The sequence below is a fragment of the Antechinus flavipes genome, chromosome 2, assembly GCF_016432865.1.
Source record: "Antechinus flavipes isolate AdamAnt ecotype Samford, QLD, Australia chromosome 2, AdamAnt_v2, whole genome shotgun sequence".
Lineage (NCBI taxonomy): Eukaryota > Metazoa > Chordata > Mammalia > Dasyuromorphia > Dasyuridae > Antechinus > Antechinus flavipes.
The window spans coordinates 388872678-388892329 of record NC_067399.1 but is presented as its reverse complement, the minus strand read 5'-3'; the positions used below and the strand labels follow the sequence as shown (position 1 = coordinate 388892329).

The 19652-nt window shown below is 42.9% G+C and overlaps 1 protein-coding gene across 1 annotated transcript in view; it reads left to right on the top strand.

Annotated features, from left to right (window-relative positions):
* Positions 1 to 19652, top strand: part of NRG2 (neuregulin 2) — a 243993-nt gene that overhangs the window by 203375 nt on the left and 20966 nt on the right. Inside the window, 1 exon segment of the mRNA XM_051978533.1 lies at positions 12028 to 12148. Within this exon segment, the coding sequence (XP_051834493.1) occupies positions 12028 to 12148 (121 nt within the window).

The window sequence follows — 19652 nt, the reverse complement described above, 5'->3', positions numbered from 1 at the left end:
GGCTGGGAGGACTCGGGGGGCTTCCAGTCACTGTGCACTGCTGGGGAGCCTCCTGGCACATGATTCATCTTGCACTCAGGTTCTCACTCCCTTTCCCTATCAAGCACAACGATCTCAGCAGATTAAGAGAAATGCAGTTAAAGCATAAATGTTTAGCTTTGTTATCTAGACCTGGCAAATCTGCTGGCTCACATTTTAAATACCCCGAAAACTAAATATTTTGAAATCTATAGGTGGGGGAGGGATATTTTTAGAAGGCAATTATGGGTGGCTCGACTGCCAGGAGCCGGAGCTGGGGGAGTCAGGGCTGGGCCCCCTGGGTTGGAGTGTGAGCTGATTTTTCTACCCCTGTGTTTGTTTTATCACTTACTGGGGAACAGTCCTCTGACAGATACCCTCCTACATTCTCCTTTCAGAGAACTGGAGGAGGCAAGTGAGAGTGGGAATCATGGAATTGGGAGGACAATCCCTTGGCACCCACATTTGGGGTGGATGTTAACTTTCTGGTCTCTTGGGCATTAAGGTGGTAAAAGGTAGAAGGGTCTAAGAATCTCTGTCTTCAGTCAATGTCCCACTATATATACAACTTCTTGTGTCTTCTTTGGAGGGGATCTCTCCCACCCATTCACATCCTAGTATTTCTTGCAAGCTCAACTCAAGCCCTATATCTTTCCTAAGACTTTCCTTTTCACCCCATCTTCTTGACAGTCCACAGATCTGAAGACATATGTTCTGAACCACATTGTGGTTCCAACCTCTTTTGTGAGTTCCCTCTTTCCAGCTCCCTGTTGGACATCTCCACTTGAATGTATTTGTACTTCCAAATCAATGTGTCCAAAACAGAATTCATCATCATCTTGCCCAAGCCAGCTCCATCTTCTGGCTTTTCTTCTGCTTCTGTTCTCCCAGTCATCCAGGCTGAAAAATCTTGGCATTAACTTTGACTCTACCCTGTCTCTTATTATTTAAATTGTCCCCAGATTCCATTAATTTGTCTTTTAAAACCCACCTTTTCCTATCTTTTTCATTCCCACTACAACGACTCTTATCCTCCTATACTAATGCAATTGCTTCCTAATTCCAATGTTTCTTCTCTTTAATCCATTCTGCTCATCACCACCATCAGTAACCAGTTGCCTAAAAAACATCAGTGGCTCCCCATTGCCTGTAGGATTACAGATAAACTCCTCAGCTTGGTTTTTAAGGCCCTCTCAGTTTTATACTTCCCAGTTTTATCTCCACCTTTGTATTCTACTACCATAAGCCTGTGTCTCAACCTAACTGTTGTTCTTGACTGTATCTCAAAACATGTCTATCATTTACCCACATTTATGAACCTTTGCTGATTCTTTGTTCCTCTGAAATGCCATCCCTGATCCTCCTTGCCTGTTTCACACTGTGTACATCCTTCAAGTCCTATCTTAAACCCTATTTCCTTCTTAAGCCTTCCCTGACTAAATTAGCCCACACCGATCACTCAGTTCCCTAAAATTTGTATAGAACCTTGTCTTTTTGGCAATTAATCACTGCCTGACATTGTTGGTATTGTCTTCTTGTATTGTTATTTAGTCAAGCAAATGTTTCCAGTCTTCCCATATAAACTGTGAGGTTTGCATAGACAGGGACTTTGTTTTCTTCTGTCTTCTCTTATCACCATCACTCTACCTCTTGGATATACAGTGAGTATCTGGATTCCTGAGGGCAAATCACTGAGAGAATCTCAACTCTGGGACCCAGGGCTCATGGAATGTATCACCCACTTTGGGAAAAAAGGAAGAGAGAAGGAAGGAAAGAAGGGAAGAATGAATCGAGGGAGGGAAAAAGAGAGAAGGAAAGAGGGAGGGAAAGAGGAAGAAGAGAGGAAGGAGGGAGGAAAGAAGGAAGAAAGAAAAGTTTTATTAAACATATCTGCTATGCCATACTGTGCCAAACACTTTACAAATAATATTTCATTTGAACCTCACAATAAACCTGTGAGGCAGGTCCAGTTATTATCCTTATTTTACAGTTGAGGAAACTAAAGCTGAGAGATGCTAAATGATTACTCAAGTATTAAATCTCTGAGGTCAAATTTGAACTCAGATTCCCAACTCCAGGTCCAGCATTCTATCCTCCGCATCACTTTAGCTTCCTCTTGGGGATTTAGTCTGTAATAGCCCCAGATTGGCCCAAAAAAAAATAGTCAGAATCTAATTCCCATCCACTTTTGGTCCCTTTACCAGATCTGTGCCCAGCAGTCTAATCCCAGGTATTCTTTCTAGTCATAGTGAATTGACCTACCCCAGTAGGCTGCCAGTTTCTATTTTGGATTCATAGAATGAGATTGGAGATGATCCTTCATCAGCTGGTGGGACTCCCTAGGCTCTCTTTCCTTCCTACTTTTCCAAATCTGCAGGTTCCACTACCAGTTACCTCGAAAGGACCCAATGTGTTTGGGTCTCAAGTGGCATAATTACTGCGGCCAGGACTGGGAATAGAAGCCTCATGTATTCCAGGGAGGCCCCTCTCCCTTGTCCTCTGACAGCTGTGCAGCATAATTAAGTAAAGAAGGCATCAGATTGGGAGTTAAAGAGACCCGAGTTCTAATCCTAGCTCAAGATTCGTGGCTTTGAACACCACTTCTTTTTCTTTTTTCTTTTCCCCCCAAATATGAACATTAATTTTAATTATGAAATAGAGCTTTAACACTATGGTATTTGAAATGTACAAAGAGATTAAATTTGAATAACATAAGAGTAAAAATAATAAATGATAAGAGACTGTGTGACTTAATGGTGAGTGCCAACTTGGTAATCAAGATCTAGGTCCCATTTCTATCTCTGACACAATACAGAGCACTTGTGTAATCACAGAAAGGTCACTTAATGCCCCAGACGTCCTTTTTTTTTTTTAAAGTACCATTTCTGAGCCTCAGTTCTGTCCTTGTCCTTCTCAGCTCTGTTGGGCAGTGAGAAAATGTAAACTCCTCAAGGGCAGGAGCTATTTCAGTTTTGGTCTCTGTATCTCCAGCACCTGGCACTCAGTACCTGGCACATAATAAGTACCTAATAAATACTTGTTAAATTGAACTACTAGCTTCTAAGTCCTCGGGCTCCTTGGCCCAGCCTCCCTTCCTGGCCCAATGAGGTAAAAAAGCTGTGCTCCATCTGCTGGGGGGAGCGAAGGAAGAGCCTCCTGGCTCAACCCTTTGCCTGGGCATAGATGCATCAGGAACCTTGTTTACCCATGGAACCTGGGAGACCTGCAGCAACAGGAGCTGGGAGGGAGAGGGGAGAGGGGGCGGGCTGGGCTCAATGCCTTCTGACTCATCTTCACCACTCAACTCCACCCCAGTGGGGTTTGGCCTGACCCCATCACATTGGGAAGTTGGAAAGGAGGGGGTCGCAGGGAAAAGTGTGGGAGCAATTTTTTCCCTGTTGTAGGTCTGGGGGCCAGGGAGTGGGCTGGCAGGGGCTATAGCAGGGCCCTGGCCTTGCTGTTCAGTTTGTGATGTAATCTTTAGGTTTTCCTCTTTAGTATTTGACATGCTTATTCTGGCCTCTTTGCATATCATTGCTGATGCACTTCCCCTGCCCTCCTCTCCCCTGAAATCAGAGCTTTCTCTCCCTCCAGATATAGCCTTGGTAGTCAGGTCTGAAGAAGTCTGGAGGAAGGCCTTCTCCTATAACAGAGCAGTTGGTTTAAGCTGGCTCTACGTAGTCTAGGCTTTAGAAATCTGATGCTTCCAACCCAGGTGAAGGAGGATCTGGGAATGTCCCAGAGCACCTGAGCTCATGCCAGAATCTCAGAATTAGGGCAGGTTCCACCCTGGAGGAGCAGCCATGCACTCATTCCCCTCTGAAGCATGCACTCATTCCCCATTTTCCCTCTGCCATCAGGGCTTTGTGCGATCAATCATTGCATTTCCCTTTTTCATATTATATCTCATGATCCACTCCTCTTTCTGTTACCTTCCAATGTATGCTGATCTACCTTGTCCTTTAAAAAAAAATGCTAAGACATTAAATTATAAAGCAGTGGATGATCTGCATTAATGGAATGATTTTCCTCACCAGGAATTTCTTATATCAATGAAATCACAGATTAGGTTCAAAATTCCAAAAATAAGCAAAAAACAAAAAAACCTTTCACTTACTTCTGCCTTCCCAATAAATTGCCATTTCTTATCTCCTTGCCTTTGTAATTAATAAACTCCTATAAAGAGTTGTCTATACTCACTATTTGAGAGACAACTAGATGGCACAATAGCTAGAACTCCAGAACCAGAATAAAGTTGACCTGAGTTCAAATTCAGCCTCTGGCACTTAATTTTATATCCCTAGGCAAGTCACCCTCTGTTTAAAATGTAAGATAGAATATAATAACACCTACCTCTCAGGATTGTTCTGAGGATCAAATGAGATAATATTTGTCAAATGCTTAGTATAGTGCCTGGCGTACAACAGACACTATGTAAATGATTATTTCCATTTCTCTATACTAGCTACTCACTTTTCAGTCCTCTATCCTCTTGTCTTCTAACCCCTGTTGAAATTTCTCTCTCAAAGGTTACCAGTGATTTCTTAATTGCTAAATCTGATGGACTTTTCTCAATCCTCACCCTCCCTGACCTTACTGCAGCTTTTGACACTATTAACCACTCCCAGCTTTTGGACACTCCTCCCTAGCTTCTGTGATAATGCTCTACCTGTCTGATCACTCCTTCTCAAGCTCCTTTGTTACATCATCATTCACTTCCCACCCCCAGAGCATGACTGAAGCTCAGGCCTTTTCTTCTTTCTACACTCTCTTCCTAGGTGACCTTATCTGTTCCCACTGATACAAGCTTAATCTCTAAACAAATGACTCTCAAAATAGAGACATACACACAGACACACCCTCTCCATCCCACTCTCCCCCACCCCTCCATCCCTTCACCCCACCTTGTGAATACATGCATGCATGTATATGTATGTCTAGCCATAACATTTCCTCAACTCTAGTCCTACATCCCCAATGCCTTAAGTGCTTAATATATGTCAAGCACTGTTCTAAGTGCTAGAGATATTAAAAAAAAAAAAAAAAGGTGAAAACAGCCCCTGGAATTCATAGTTTAGTTGGGGAGCCAATATGTAAACAGCTATAGCCACAGAATATATATATACACATGTATATACATATATACACATATATATATTATATATATATATATATAGGATACCTTAAAATACTATCAGAAGAAAGGTACTACATGTATAACCTATATCAGATTGCTTGCTGTCTTGTGGAGGGGAAAGATAAGAAAGGGAGAGAAAAAAAATTGAAACTCAAAAATCTTACAAAAATGAATGTTGAAAACTTTTACATGTAATTAGAAAAATAAAATACTATTGCATTTAAGGAAAAAAGAAGAAAGGTACTAGCATTAAGTGAGACTGGGAAAGGCCTTCCTTGTAGAAGGTGGGATTTTATCTGATACTTGAAGGCAACCAGGTGGAGATGAGGAAGTCAAGAGTTCCAGCCATGAGGGAAAGATGTGAAAACACCCAAGGAGATGGAGTGTAGTGTTCAATCACAGCAAGAGAGCCACTGTCCCTGGATTGTGGAGTTACATGGATGGGAGTTAAGTGTAAGAGAACTGGAAAGGTAGGAAGGGGTCAAGTTGTAAAGGGCTTTAAATGCCAAACAGGATTTTCTATTTAATCCTGGAGGTATTAGGAAGCCACTGGAGTTTGACATCTCCACCCGGAAGTTCTGTCAGCACTTCAGACTCAACATATATAAAACCAAACTAATCTTTCCCACCAAACTTAACCTTCCTCCAAGAGTTTCCTTCTCTCTGGGGAATGCATCATTATCTTCAGTCCCCTGGTTTGTAACTTGGAGATATCTGACTTTTCTCTCTCTGTCTCATCCTCATTTCCAGTCAGTTGCCAAATCTTGTCCACAACATCTCTTTTATCTATCCACTTCTCTCCATTCTTTCTTCCTCTTCCCTTAGTCTCCAATACCAGGCTAGTATTCTAATTTTTCTTTCTGCCACCAGTCTATCACTCGTCTGGTCTTTTCTTTGCACAGATGGCAAAATACAATCTCCAAGTCACATGTCTACTCCCTAGTTCAAAAACTTTAAGTAGTTCCCTATTGCCAGGAGTATAAAATAAAAGCTCCTCAGTAGAATTTAAGGCATTCCCCCCATTATTTTTTCAACCTACTTTTCCATCTCTATTTTTTATTCTTCTTCCAAAATTCCATATTCTAATTAAGAATTCCTTGCTGATTCCCAAACTTGACTTTTCAATTCTTGTCTCAGTGATTCACAGGAGCTATCTGCCATGTCCCAAAGACCAAACTCTTCAGCCACATCTTTCAGAATCCCTCTTTTCCTTCAAGGCTGAACCCCTATGCTGTTTCTTCCATGAAGTTTCCTTTAATCTCTTCCCCTCTAACCTTAGTTTGTAATGTCTCCTTTCCCAAATATTTCTGGAACTCTTTGTCCCCTTCAATCCCAGCTGTGTTCATGATAGCTCTTGGAAGGCACTGTTCTTTTTATTCCCAGTGCCTTGCGCATAGTAGATCTATAATATTCACTTAATATAATTGCATTTTAGCATGTCTGTATGTGGAACTAGGGACAGAAGGAAAACATGACCGAATCATGGAGTATAAGGACCAGAGAGTCAAGGGAGTTCATCTAGCCTGCCTGTAGAGGGAATAGATTTTTTTTTTTTAATCCAGAGTTCATTCTAAAGTGTCCTGTCATCTAGTAGGAATAAAGTTACCTTGTTTTAATGTTTGCTGCAAGCAGAGTCTGTCATGCCCAAAATATGGCTCTGAATGTTATAATCAGGGTTCCTTAGCCTAATGTCTAGCTACCAGCATTTATTTTCCCAAAGGGAATAACTCTTTACTTCTGCCTCCAAGGGAAACCAGGCCAGATCAACATCCATTTAATTGGTATCCACTGTTTTCTCATGCTGAATTTATTCTAAGGTAAATCATCATTTCATCTGGAAAGCAGTAATTTTGTTTCCTCTTTGCCTCTGTTTATTCTCTCAATTTCTTATTGCTATAGCTAGCATTTTTAGATCTTAGTTTAAAAAGGCCAAGATCTTTCAACTGCATCCAAACCATCTCTAGTCATCCTGATCTGTATCTTGCCCATAATGTCCCTCTCCTCATTTCGGTCTCATAGGCTTCTCTGGCTTCTTTCAAGTCTTATCTAGGCTCCCACTGCATCTGGACCTCATCTATATCTGGCCACTGGACCCAGATGGCTCTGGAGGAGAAAGTGAGGTTGGTGACTTTGCATAACTCTGCTTCACTTAAACCCAATTCACTTACATGTCATGACATCACCTTCCTGATATCTTAGTCTTCTTCAAGAACAAAGCACAAACAGCAGTCTAATCTGTGGACATGACTCCAGAAAAAGGAAATCAGTTGTTGACTTAAGATCTGAAAGTATCTGGATCCTGTGTCATCTTTACTTTCCCCAAAGATCCCAGATTCCTTCAACACATAGATTTGGTCCTTGGGCCATAATTTGCTGACCCCTAGTATAAACATGCTGCTGAAATGGATCTGGATCTTAGAAAAGGTTGATCAAAATTCTACTGAATTAGACCATGGGGCTAGCCCAACATATGTTCTGTCTTTTCTGGTAGGAACCACCCCAGACCTTTGAGTAAAAGCCAAGACTCTCTGTGTAGCCTCAAATCACCTTCAAGTTCAGATTACCTATTCCTTTTTGTGTTTGTAGCTGGGCCTTCCCTGAAACCATCTAATTCTCTGTGATCTAAGACCTATATCTCTTATCTAGCCACCTCTTTTCAGTTGGATCCCTATACCTCCCTTCCCTACTTTAATAGTAAGGTCATCAGTGACTGTGGAGCTCCCCTAATGCCCCTTTATATGATGTGCTCACTATAGGGTTACAAACAGATATATGTGTCTGAAGCAGGTCTTGCTGTATGCTTAGGTTTTCAGGACTGTTAGAGACCTAAGTTATTGAGTCTCCCTTATTAACAACAACAACAAAAAATTATTTTCAGTTCCAAATTCTTTCCCTCCCTCTAGCCTTTCCTCCACCCATTGAGAAGCCAATGCCCTTATCTGATAGATGAGGAAACTGAGGCAAAAAGAGGGCAAACGATTTACCCAGAATCCTATAGTTGTTGTTTGAAGCTGGATTCAACTTTAGCACTTAGTCCAGTGTCTGGCACATAATAGGTACTTAATAAATGTTTATTGCCTATTGACTATGTATTGAACTCATATCTTCCTGCCTCTGACTTGACTTAGTCGGCTCCTTGCAAGTTTGACATTCATCTCCTACAAGAAGCAGATGCTACTCTGGATGCTTTTTGTTGTAGCAGACGCTTCTCTGATTGCCATCTTGTAAACTTTGTAGAGCAGAGCCAAGGGATCCAGCCTGGAGCCATAGCAGACTTTTGGATTTCAGGGAGGGAAAGCAGCAGGTTCTACTGTTTATGTGACTCACAAAAGAGGTGTTGCAGAGATACTTCCTCAGAAATCTGACTAGCAAATTGGGTGTGGGTATAGGTGGGAGAGGAGGGGAGGAGTTTGTATTTGTTTGTACTTTGCATATAATTCTCATATACCAACCTAGATTATGCCATTAAAATGTTTCAAATGACATTTGTCTCGAAGCCCATAACACTGGACAAGGATTTTGGGAAATCTGGGCTCCAGTGCCCTATTTTTTGCCTCATTTGGGCAAGTCACTTCAACTCTCCATGATGAATTTCCCCATCTATAAGACAAGAAAATTGGATCAAAAAACTACTGGAATCTCTTCCATTTCTAAAATTCTATAAGTCTGGGGAAAAAAAAGAAAGGACACTGCATTGGGAGTAAATTTTTTTTCCTTATTAGTCAGTATTTATTACCTGTGTGAATATTGGCAAATCACCTAACTTTAGTTTCCTCATTTATATAACAAAGGGAATAAACAAGATAGATTTTGAAGTCTTTTCTCTCCCTGAGTTTATGATCCATAATTCTTGGGTGAACTATTCTAACTATTTCTTTTTCTTTGTCTTTTTGTCACTACTCCTTGGCTCTCACTGACTTAGATTCCTTTGACCAGAGCCTAGCAGGGCAAAGGGCTCCTTCAAATTGATGTGCCCAGGCAAGCTTCTGATACAGGAGTTTGATCTGAGAAGTATTGCAGAGTGCCAGAAATGGGCGGGGAAATCCCTGTATCTCAGGGATGGCAGTTAGAAACATATCCAGGTTTGGGGTCCTCTGTGGGGCTGAGGGAGAGTTTCAAAAATTGGAGAGTGACAAGCTGAGTTTTATCCATGAGTATGTTAGACATATACAGACTGAAGACAATGTATATACTCCCAGGCTCGCTTGGTCCATGCATCTCCCCGAATGTCTAAATACTAAAGAACCAAGGATTGCATCCTATGGAGAAATCTAGCACCCTCTAGCTGATTGAAAGTGGCCAAGCCAAGGTGGAGTTAAGCTGCAGGGACCAGGTGCCCTCAGAGCACCTTAAAGCTGGATAGAAAACAAGCTTATTTCTTAACTTCTCTTTCTCAGCTTATTCCTTGTCAATTCTTCTACTCTTGACAGTGATGAGAGTGTGTTTTCATATATATGGGAGAAGGAGGAAAGCAAGAGAGAAATCAAGAGGAGAGACACAGTGGAGAGGGAGACAGGGAGAGATGAAGGAGGAAAAGAAAAGGGAGAGAGGGAGAGAGAAAGAGAACAGGAAGAAGGGAGGGGGTGAGAAAGACAGAGGGAGGAAGGAAGGGAGTGGAGGGAGAGACACAGAGAGAGAAATGGAGAGAGGGAGGGAAAGACAAAGAGAGAGAGAGAAACAGAGAAAGTGAAAGAGAGATTGAGAGATTCTTAGCTGCATGTTGACTTTCTGGATGCTCTCTAACCTCAATCTTAAGCATCTAGGGACGATGCTTTAGTTTTAGTTTGGAAAGCTATTTCTCTACATCCTTCTGTTAAAGTAAGATGTATATCCTGGACAAAGATGCATTAAAAAACCAAATCTTCCCTTCAGCCTGTTTTCATATCACAGCTGGCCCCTTCTCCCTCCCCTTTGAGTTCCTGTCTCTGCTCTGGGCCTCCCTGGAGCCTCATGATTTATGGCTGAGGCTGGTGTAGGCCTATATCAAATAATGCTGCAGGGCCAAGGATGATTGGGCCAGGGGAGAGGGAAAAGGATGTGCCAAATATAAAAACCCCTTAGAAGAAGAAGTACTGATAAGAAAGTAGTTTCTTTTATTGGTAAACAATCTCTGTTTGTGGAGAGAGGAAGATGTTCCTAAGCATCTCCTCACATTTTTCTGAAGATAATTGGCTCTAGCAAGTGGATTGCTATTTCCAGACTTTGGGCATGTTGATTGAGTGAGTAGAATTCCTGGACCTTCGGCTTCTTCTAGCACCCCTACCCATATCATCTAATTAAGCTCCTGTTTTCCTAGTCACCCTGGTCCCCTTTGATTAGAATGAACCCTGACAGGCTTTGCTAGATTTGTTCTTAAGATGTCCATCTCTCTCTCTCTCTCTCTCTCTCTCTCTCTCTCTCTCTCTCTCTCTCTCTCTCTCTCTTTGCTGAGCACAGCTAGGATGTGTTAATTGTCTGAGGTCAGATTTGAACTCAGGTCCTCCTAACTTCAGGGCCAGTGTTCTTTCCCCTCTAGCCACCTAGCTGCCCCAAGACGTCCATCTCTTGTACTGTGAGATGACCTCATTTTACTATGTCTGATTCTACCTAAGAAGCTCACTTGGATACTTTGTAGGCCTTGAAGAGTTAGACCTCAGAGGCAACAGTTTCATTACAAAGGGTTGTTGCCAATGTTTCCTTAAAGGCACCCTAGGGAAACTTTCCACAGAACTCAGTAGGGGTCTGAGTGTAAGAACAAGAAAGAAAAAGGTCACTTTAGCCCCGAGGGCCACCAACCTGGGCCTTCTTCCCTAGATAGTACCACAAAGCTCTGTGGGAGAAGGACCAGGTTGGGGTTGGACTAAGGAGGAGGATGATAATAAAGTAACAACCTGGGGGTGAGAGTGGGAGGAGGATGAGATACATGGTATCCTTGCAGGTAATCTGAGAACCTCCTCCCCTACCATAAAAAATAAAACATAAGAAGGCCCTATTTTTGCATTTGGGGCCCCTTGGGAGTGGTGAAGAGCTAAAGTGTTTTTGGTCAGCAAAACTAGTTTGCAGGTCAAACCTGCTAGTTTTGCCCAGTTATAGGATTAGCAAGAGGTAGTATGGTGCACTGGATTTGGAGTCAGGATCTGAGGCTGACTCCTGCTTCTGCTATGGACTTCCTTTGAACGAGTCTTTTCACTTCACTGGGAAGCAGTTTTCTACTGTGCAAAATTAATGGGTTGGACTAGGTAAGGATGATAATAATAAAGTAATAACAGCAATGGGGAGGATAGAGCACCAGGTCTGGAGTCAGGAAGTTCTAATATGGCTTCAGACACTTACCAATAATATGATCCTGGGCAAGTCACTTAATCCTGTTTGCCTCTGTTTCCTTATCTGTAAAATGAGCTGGATAAGGAAATGGCAAACCACTGAAGTATCTCTACCAAGAAAACTCCAAATGGGGTCATAAATAGTCAGACATGATTCAAACAGATTGTGATAATAGCTAGAATTTCTATAGCATTTTAAGGTTTGCAAAGCACTCTACATTTTTTAATCTTTTATACCAACCCTGTGCTAGCTTTATCTTCATGGTACAGATGAAGAAACTGAGGCAGACAGACCGTAAGTGACTAGACCAGAATTGCATAACTAAGTGTTTGAGTTTAGATTCAAACTAAGATCTTCTTGACTGCACTGTCCTTCCACTCCCAGGGTTATTGGGAAGCTCTAAGGAGAATTTTATAAAGTGTTTTGCATAGTATCTAGCACATAATGGGTGTTTATTAAAGGTTTTTTCCCCTTTCCTTCTCTTGCTATCCCTAGCTAACTCCTGAAGTTATGCATTCTGAAGGGGAACTACAGTAACAATGTGTCATTCTCTGTATTTCTCTTTCCAGTGGCCACCACCCTCTCATCATGGTCTGGCCATGCTCGGAAATGCAATGAGACCGCCAAGTCATACTGTGTCAATGGTGGCGTCTGCTACTACATTGAGGGCATTAATCAGCTGTCCTGCAAGTAAGTAAGCAATGCTGCCTGAGCACTAAGGGAGGAAGTGGAGGGGGAGGGAAAGGGAGGCCAGGAGCTTGTGTAGTGGGTATTGAAGGGAGGGTCTCCAGAAGTAGTGCTGAGCAAGCCCTAAGGGCTTTCTCACCCTCCCAGCTGAGGGTCAGCTCAAAGCAGTTGTTGGTATGTCCATGGTGGGGATTCAGAGGTAGGTTGGGTTCCTCCCTTGGTCCCTTTGCATCCAGCCAAAGATTCCTCCTGGAAGCTTGGGGAGATGTCTGTGTCACATGTGGGTCTCAGGGCTCCTGGAGTCCCTGTTTCCCTTTCCTTCCCTCCCTCCTCAAATTCCTCTCCTACTGGTTTCTATTTAGTAGGTCGTCCCCTGTAGAGCTGCCCCTTGGTTCCCGATGTGGGCATTGTCTTTCTCTATATAGCTCTCTTTCTCTTTCTGTCTCTATCTCAGCATCTCTGTTGCCTTTTGCTCTTGCTGAGTGTTTGATAAATCCTAGGGTGTCTTTCTCCCTAGAGTGAAGAGGGAATCATTAGCACAGAAGTGAATGAGCAGAAAGAGTTCTGGGAGCCTGTCTGCATCTCCTGGGAGCTTCCCTGATTAAGGATGGGTCCTTCAGCCTGTATTCACTGCAAAGGGAGGGAAAGTGGCCTAATAATCATACTGCCACTTGACCCTTATTGATACCCCCTTTCCCCCATCCCAGTCTGTACACTGTGGACAAAAGCACCAAGGGTCAGAACAGTCATCCTCCTGCCAGGACATGATTCATATTGGAAACTGACCTGGATATTTCCTGAAAGAAAAAAGGGGCTATATTTTGAAAGGGAAAATAAGGATGCTGAGAAAGGGGAAAAGGAAAAGGACTTTCGTCCATGACCTGAGTCTTGCCCCTCCCTAGTTTCATCCTCATCTGGCTTTTCTGGCTAGTGTCCTTTTTTCTGGACTTGGCAATACTAGTCCCAGCACAGAGGGTGTCTCTCAAACACTGATCTCCAAGGAGCTCAAAGCACAAGTCAGCCCAGGGATAGACTGGGAAGTCACCAAGGCCCAGAATCAGGGAGGACTTTTATTTTTTGGTGGGGGAGGGGTACGGTGTCAATCAGTACATCAAGGAAAGCTTTTGGCTAAGAAACTAGTCCTCCAACACTTTACTTAGTAGTTTTGTCTACTGACATCTTGGTTAAGGCTCATAACCAAGAGTTAAGGCTCTCACTATCCAGAGAGTAAGTAAGAGAGGCCTGAGTTTTGGAGCAACAGAGTACACATTTAGTCCTAGCCTTTGGTAGCTAGTCAGGAGTCAGTCTTACCACATTTGGAACGTCTGGGCAGAGGCATTTAGAATGTGGTAAGAAAGAGAGAAATATGGAACATGATTTAAATTCATGCCACCAAGGACTCTGATGCAAAAGTTAGAGTTGTGTTTTTGCTTTGCTTACATCAGCCTTAGCTTCTAGCCTTAGATTTAAATTGATCTATGTTCCCCAAGAACAAATGGCCACCATTTAAGAAAAAACATATTTTGCCTGGGGCAGAGCCTGGCAGGGCAAGTACACAAAGAAGTCAGGTTCTTAAGGGTGCCCTTCCATTTCCATGTCTCAAAAAGAATTTTTGTTTCATACTCATACATCCATACTCCCCCCCCCCCCATCCCCATGTAGAAAGACAGACAGACAGACACACACACACACACACACACACTCTCTCTCTCTCTCTCTCTCTCTCTCTCTCTCTCTCTCTCTCTCTCTCTCTCTCTCTTTCTCTCTACTAGAAAGGCAGCTAGATGGCACAGCGAACAGAGCCAGGTGTCAGAAAGGCCTGAGTTCCATTCTAGCCTTTAATATATACTATCTGTGTGACGCTGGGCGAGTCACTTAATTTCTGTTAACTTCAGTTTCCTCAACTGCAAAATGGGGATGATAATAGTGTTCCTACCTTCTAGGATAGCTATGAGGATTGAATGAAATAATATTTGTAAAGTGCTTAGCACCTTAGTCACCATGTAGCACATAGTAGTCACCATATAGATGCTAGCTATTCTTACTAGAACCTAGCTACCCACACATGGAGTGATTGGACAAACAACTACTCAAGAGAGGTCCTTGTCCTGTTGGAAAAGTGCACTGTGGAATGATTTCTCAAACCAGAGGTTCTCTGAAGTGAATTTTGACCCTGATATCTTAAGGTTTTCAAAGCAAGGCCCATTCTGATATCTCTTCCCTTTCCCAGTTCATGTAACCAGTTGATAGTCAGAAGAAAAACAAGGTGACCTGATCTTTAGGAATCCATGGTCCCAGTCTTCTAGAATAGAGAACTCCTTGGTTATAACATTCTCTGGAATATTCTTTTCCACTAGAAATAGAAAGACAATATAGAGAAAAGGACTAAAACTTCCAATCCCAAGATTATCAGGACATCTTGGAAAAGAGAAACCCAGCCAAAGGGGGTGAGCACTGGAACCAGCTCTGATCTCAGACTATGCATAAAATTAGGAGTAGTTTAGTAGTTGAACAGGAAAGTTAAACTCTGGAAGATGGTTTGGGGGCAAGGAAGCTTGGCTTCTTTACCTGAACCAGATTTAGGAGGCTCTTTAGAGCACTTTACCTATCCCCTGAAGGTCATGACCCAAACAGGCTGACTGAGCCTTTCCTGAAATATCAGCATCACAGAAATCTGTTATCTTCTCTAGGCCTAGGCAGAGAGAGAGAAGTTCCAAGTCCTGAACCCAGGTTCTACCTCTTTTCCTCCCGCCAAGAGAGAAGGTATATATGGTAATAGTGATAGTATTGATAGTGTTTTGGAGAAGCAGGGAGGCTTCCTGGCTAAAAACATTCAACTTTGTACAATACTCTGAGCTCTTTGGAGTGAGTGTGATAGAGACACCCACTAGGATGGTTAACCTGGGGGCCAAGAAACTTAGCAATATAATTCTATCAAAAAGATAAAACATTGAGCAACAAGAGTGGATAAAAAGCAGTCCCATTCCTCTAATGCCTTGTCCTTGTGACATTTAAACTCAATCTGGAAGGTACCTGGAAAAGTCATAGAGACCAAATCATTACCCGTACATAGGTGAAGCCACCTGAGACAGGTAGATTCTTTCTTTTTCACTTTCCCCAACTCCCCAGTACGAAAGTCTAGGGCGACCCAAGGGACAAGATGAATCCCTTTGATTTTGTCCGCAGGTTGAAATGACCAAAGTTATGGAAAAGAGTTGGTCCAAGAGGTGAAGGATATGTAGTCAATAGGGATTCTAACACTAAGACCACGTTCCCTATTCAGTCTAAGACAAAGAGGGTTGGAGAGCAGGCATTTTTCCTTATCCCAAGACAGCATTCCCTCTCCTCCTTCTCACCTTTAGGCCATGGATAGTATTTTAGAGGCCAGATTTTGGAGAATTAGGATTTCTACCCTATTGAATTTTTAAGACCTCAGTTCCCTCCACCCTATGCGGCCTTATAGATAAAGGCTAGCTCATATTCTTCTCACCTTACACTCAGCCCCACCAAAATGCATGATTTGGAATAAGCAGATTTTTCAAACACCTCCCAGCCAAGTCCAGCCAAATCGGCCATTCACTGTATACAACTAGGCTGGCTCCCTCTCTGACCTAACCCTGGCCTGCCCTAACTGGGGGTGGGGAGCATGGGCTATTTACTTGGTTGGAAGGAATCCTTGAACATCAAAATCCATCCTTAGGACTATGCTGTTCATAGAGTCAGTCCTCTGGGTGGAGGAATGAGGAGGCCACACTGCTCTACTTGGGGATTTGGGTGGAGGTGGTCATAGGGCAGAGCCCAGAGACTATTCTGGGAGTGGAGGGGGGGAGGAGGGATGTCTGGGAGGGAAGGATGAGCAGTCTCTGGGATGATTAATGATACCTGGATGTAACTTAGATTTGAAGAATTCAGGAAATTGAACTCACGTCTTGCCATTTGTGCTGTTTGTTTACTTTTGTTTTTTGCATTTTGCTCAGCTTGGATACTAGAGAGGTCATTTTCATTTGTGTTGATATGGCAGTCAGGTTTCCATTCTGGTTCTCTTACCTGAGTTTTATATTGGTTCTGAGTACATTGGGGAATTCTGGAGTACACACATGCTCCACCCCACCAGTTTTTAATAGAATTTAGAACCTACCCCAATCTCCAATCCTCACCCCCCACCCCTCCCAAAAAAAAAGTCTGATGAAAAGAAACAGTTGTCACTGGTATTAAATTTTGCTTTAAAAATCCAGAGTTAGGGAAATTTGCAAATGTGGGCTCAGGCTAGTTCCTTGTATCCCTTTTGAATTAGAAGAGGGCCTCTGCATTTGCTCTTGCTGCTTTCTCCTCTTCTCTCCGTGTTTTTTTTTTTTTTTTTTTTTTTGTTTTTTTGTTTGTTTTTTTGTTTTGTTTTTTTTTTGTAGAGCACAGTTGGTGCATGCATCTTGGGGACTGGTTCAGGGGATGATGACAGAACAAGGCTCTTTTCTCAGCCCTGTGCACATACTAGCAGCATGTCCCCACCACTACCATCAGCTCATTTCTGCCTTTTCCATAGCTTGTGTCTATTCTTCCTAACCTATCTCCCAACCCTAGTACTCCCCTACTGTGTTATTCTTATCTGCCTGCTCAGCTGTCATGGATCACCTCTCCAAAAAACATACCCTCCTGTTCACCCATCCCCTCATTACTGGCTTCCTATTCATCATTCCTGTAGTGTGGGCCCTCATTAATCCATCCTTCCACTCTATTCTCCTCTCCTCAAGGGGAGAGCGGCACATGTGGCATTATCCCCAGGCTACCAAAAGGAGAAACTGAGGCATTGGGAGGTTGGGGAGGGGAAGGAAGGGTTTGGAGCCAGCCCATGGGGGATCAGAACTCAGGTCCTCCATTTCCTCGCTCCACTGAACCCCAGTAAATAAAACAGCAGTCTCTCTGTCACTATAGATTTGCAGCACCTGGGTCCTTCCTAACTAATCCCCAACACACACCCACACATACCATTCCCTAACTCGATAGGCATTTATTTGATCAGCTGACACCTACTTCAGTGAATTGATCTTTACATCCTTAGAACTGATGCCCTTGGGAGGAAGGGGGTAGGTGTTATGAACTTCTCCTATTCTATAAGATATTCCATGTCCCCCAAACTTGAAAGTAGAAATCCATGTTTGAATAGAAGTTGCATAGGAATCTCCTCTCCCCTCCCCCATGCAGGGCTTATTTCTTCTTATTATTAATATTATTATCATGAGCCTGGCATGCCCTGTTCTTGGCTTAAGTAAAGGTAAGGCCACAGACATATATCCCATCCTGCTCCTCACCCCCTACTCCAGTTCTAATAAAATATTCCAGCTCTTCATTTGGGATCTGGTAAACATTTAAATACTGTTGTTGGTATAGATTGCCCAAGAAAAACAGCTGATGATCATGCTCCATGTCTGAAGTCAGATTAGAGTCAGTGTTCCGGAAGGGATCAGCTACCCTTTCTCGTCCTTGTTTTCATGTTAGGGTCATTTGAAGTCACTGGCAATATTTAGCCCCAAGAAGGAGAAGGAAGATTTAATTGAGCCATGATAGCTATCTTCAGCTATTATTATGTAGAAGGGTATTATGTAGAAGAGGGATGCTATTTGACTCCAGAGGGCAGAACTAAGTAAAATCAATTGGCAAAATTTCCTTATAAAAAGGCAGATTTGGGTTCAATATGTGGAATGCTAAGACAACCTTGTGAGGGGTTCAAGCAGAGGCTTGATTAATGATCACGCTTTAATTATGTCAGAAGGAGTCATGTTTCAGGTAGAAGTTGTGCAAGAAAGCCCTCCAAACCTCTTTGCAGCTCTCATGTTCTGTGATACAACTGTAGATACCAGACCAGATCTTCCTTCCTCAAAATTTCTGATCCATTCCCATGACCATGAGAAATCCTTGATTATCTTAGGTGGTAAGGGGGATATCCTCATCACTGAATAGCTCCCCAGTCAATTCCTGAGGCAAAGGAGAGGATTGTGGAATTGGGGCCACAAAAATAAAGTGTTTTGAGGCCTCAGGTTTAGTAGGATTGAAGATTCAAATACAAAGAATCATAATTGACCCCACATATTCTGACTCTTTCTACTCACTCCTCTGTTTCCCTGTCCATAAGGCTAGGGCTAACAGCAAATGATTGAATCCCTGTATTGGCATCCTGAAGGTACTCAATAAGTTTCTTCTCCAGCCTTATTACTTCCACTGACTCCTTTTTATTGTGCAGAGGAGCCTCATCTTTTTAGCTGGGCTGGATTGAAGGCCGCCTATTGGATCTATGTCATAGTCTAAAGGGCTAGATAATTGGATAATGGTTTGATAAACCAAAACGCTAGAATATCCTTAGTGTATCTTACCCTGTCTGCCACAAAATCAAAGGTATACTCACCCCTTTAAGGCTTTCTTGTTTGAAACTAGACATTTTCCAGGCCCTCTGGCTAATGTTGGACTAATAGCCTGTTACTATTAACATAAACATGAACTAAAACATGAAGACTGTAATCCTATGGGGCTCAGGTTCCAGAGCAAAGTTGGGTGGCTGATCCAAGATGAAAGGATATACAACCAACTTAGTCAGGGGGGAAGTACTAAGACTCCCAGAATACTCCCAGACTTTCTGAGAGTCAAGGAATAGGAATCAGAGGAATGTGACCATTCCTTTAAAACCTGCAAGGATGGAATCTCTTGCCAGAGGGATAGGAAGCAGCAGGCAGAGAACAGAAAAACAGGCAAGGATATAGGTAAGTGAGGAAAGGAAAGGCAGGGTTTCCAAGGAGGTCAGTAGGTCAGGGACTTGCCCAGTCCTTCCAGTGACCCTCTATCATTACAAGCCTAGGACAAGCCTATTCCCATTCCCCATTGGCCAGCCAGCTCTCCAAACAGTTACAGATCACTAAGTGAACACTCCAAGGAAGTACAAAGTGACTGTATTTGGGCTGACCAACTGAGGGAGTTTTCCATCAGTTCTTCTACTTCTTTTCTCCCATACTCAACTTTTCCTATAGCCACTGGCTCTGGAAATTTCTTCTAAAAACCATTCTGAATAAAGAGACCCCTAATCTCAGCAGTTTTATAAGGAGGGTGACAAAACAGGAGGCAAAAGTGGTGCTGCCTCCACATTACTGGCATTTCCTGAGACTCCTGCCCCTGATATACCTACCAGTTCACAAGCCAGTCTTCCTACCCATCCTCAACTCCAATCTGAGGTTTTTCCCCAGGAAAATTTCAGGAAATCCCAGAGCATCAATCTCTTCAGTTATCTTCCTAGGACAACACAGAGGCCTCTCTTAGCAGGATGGAAAATGAAATTTCAAACACCCACCAGATCCCCCCCCCCTCCCCAACACCCTTCCTGCCCCCTCCCCTCCTCCCTACCCCCTTTGCTGCAGGTGTGACACCGAGTGCCTAACTTGATTTTTCTCATTCATCACTATGCACTTTGATTTCTAACCTTAGCCTCGTGGATGATTCCGGTTTGTTCTGTGATTTGTCCCCTTTT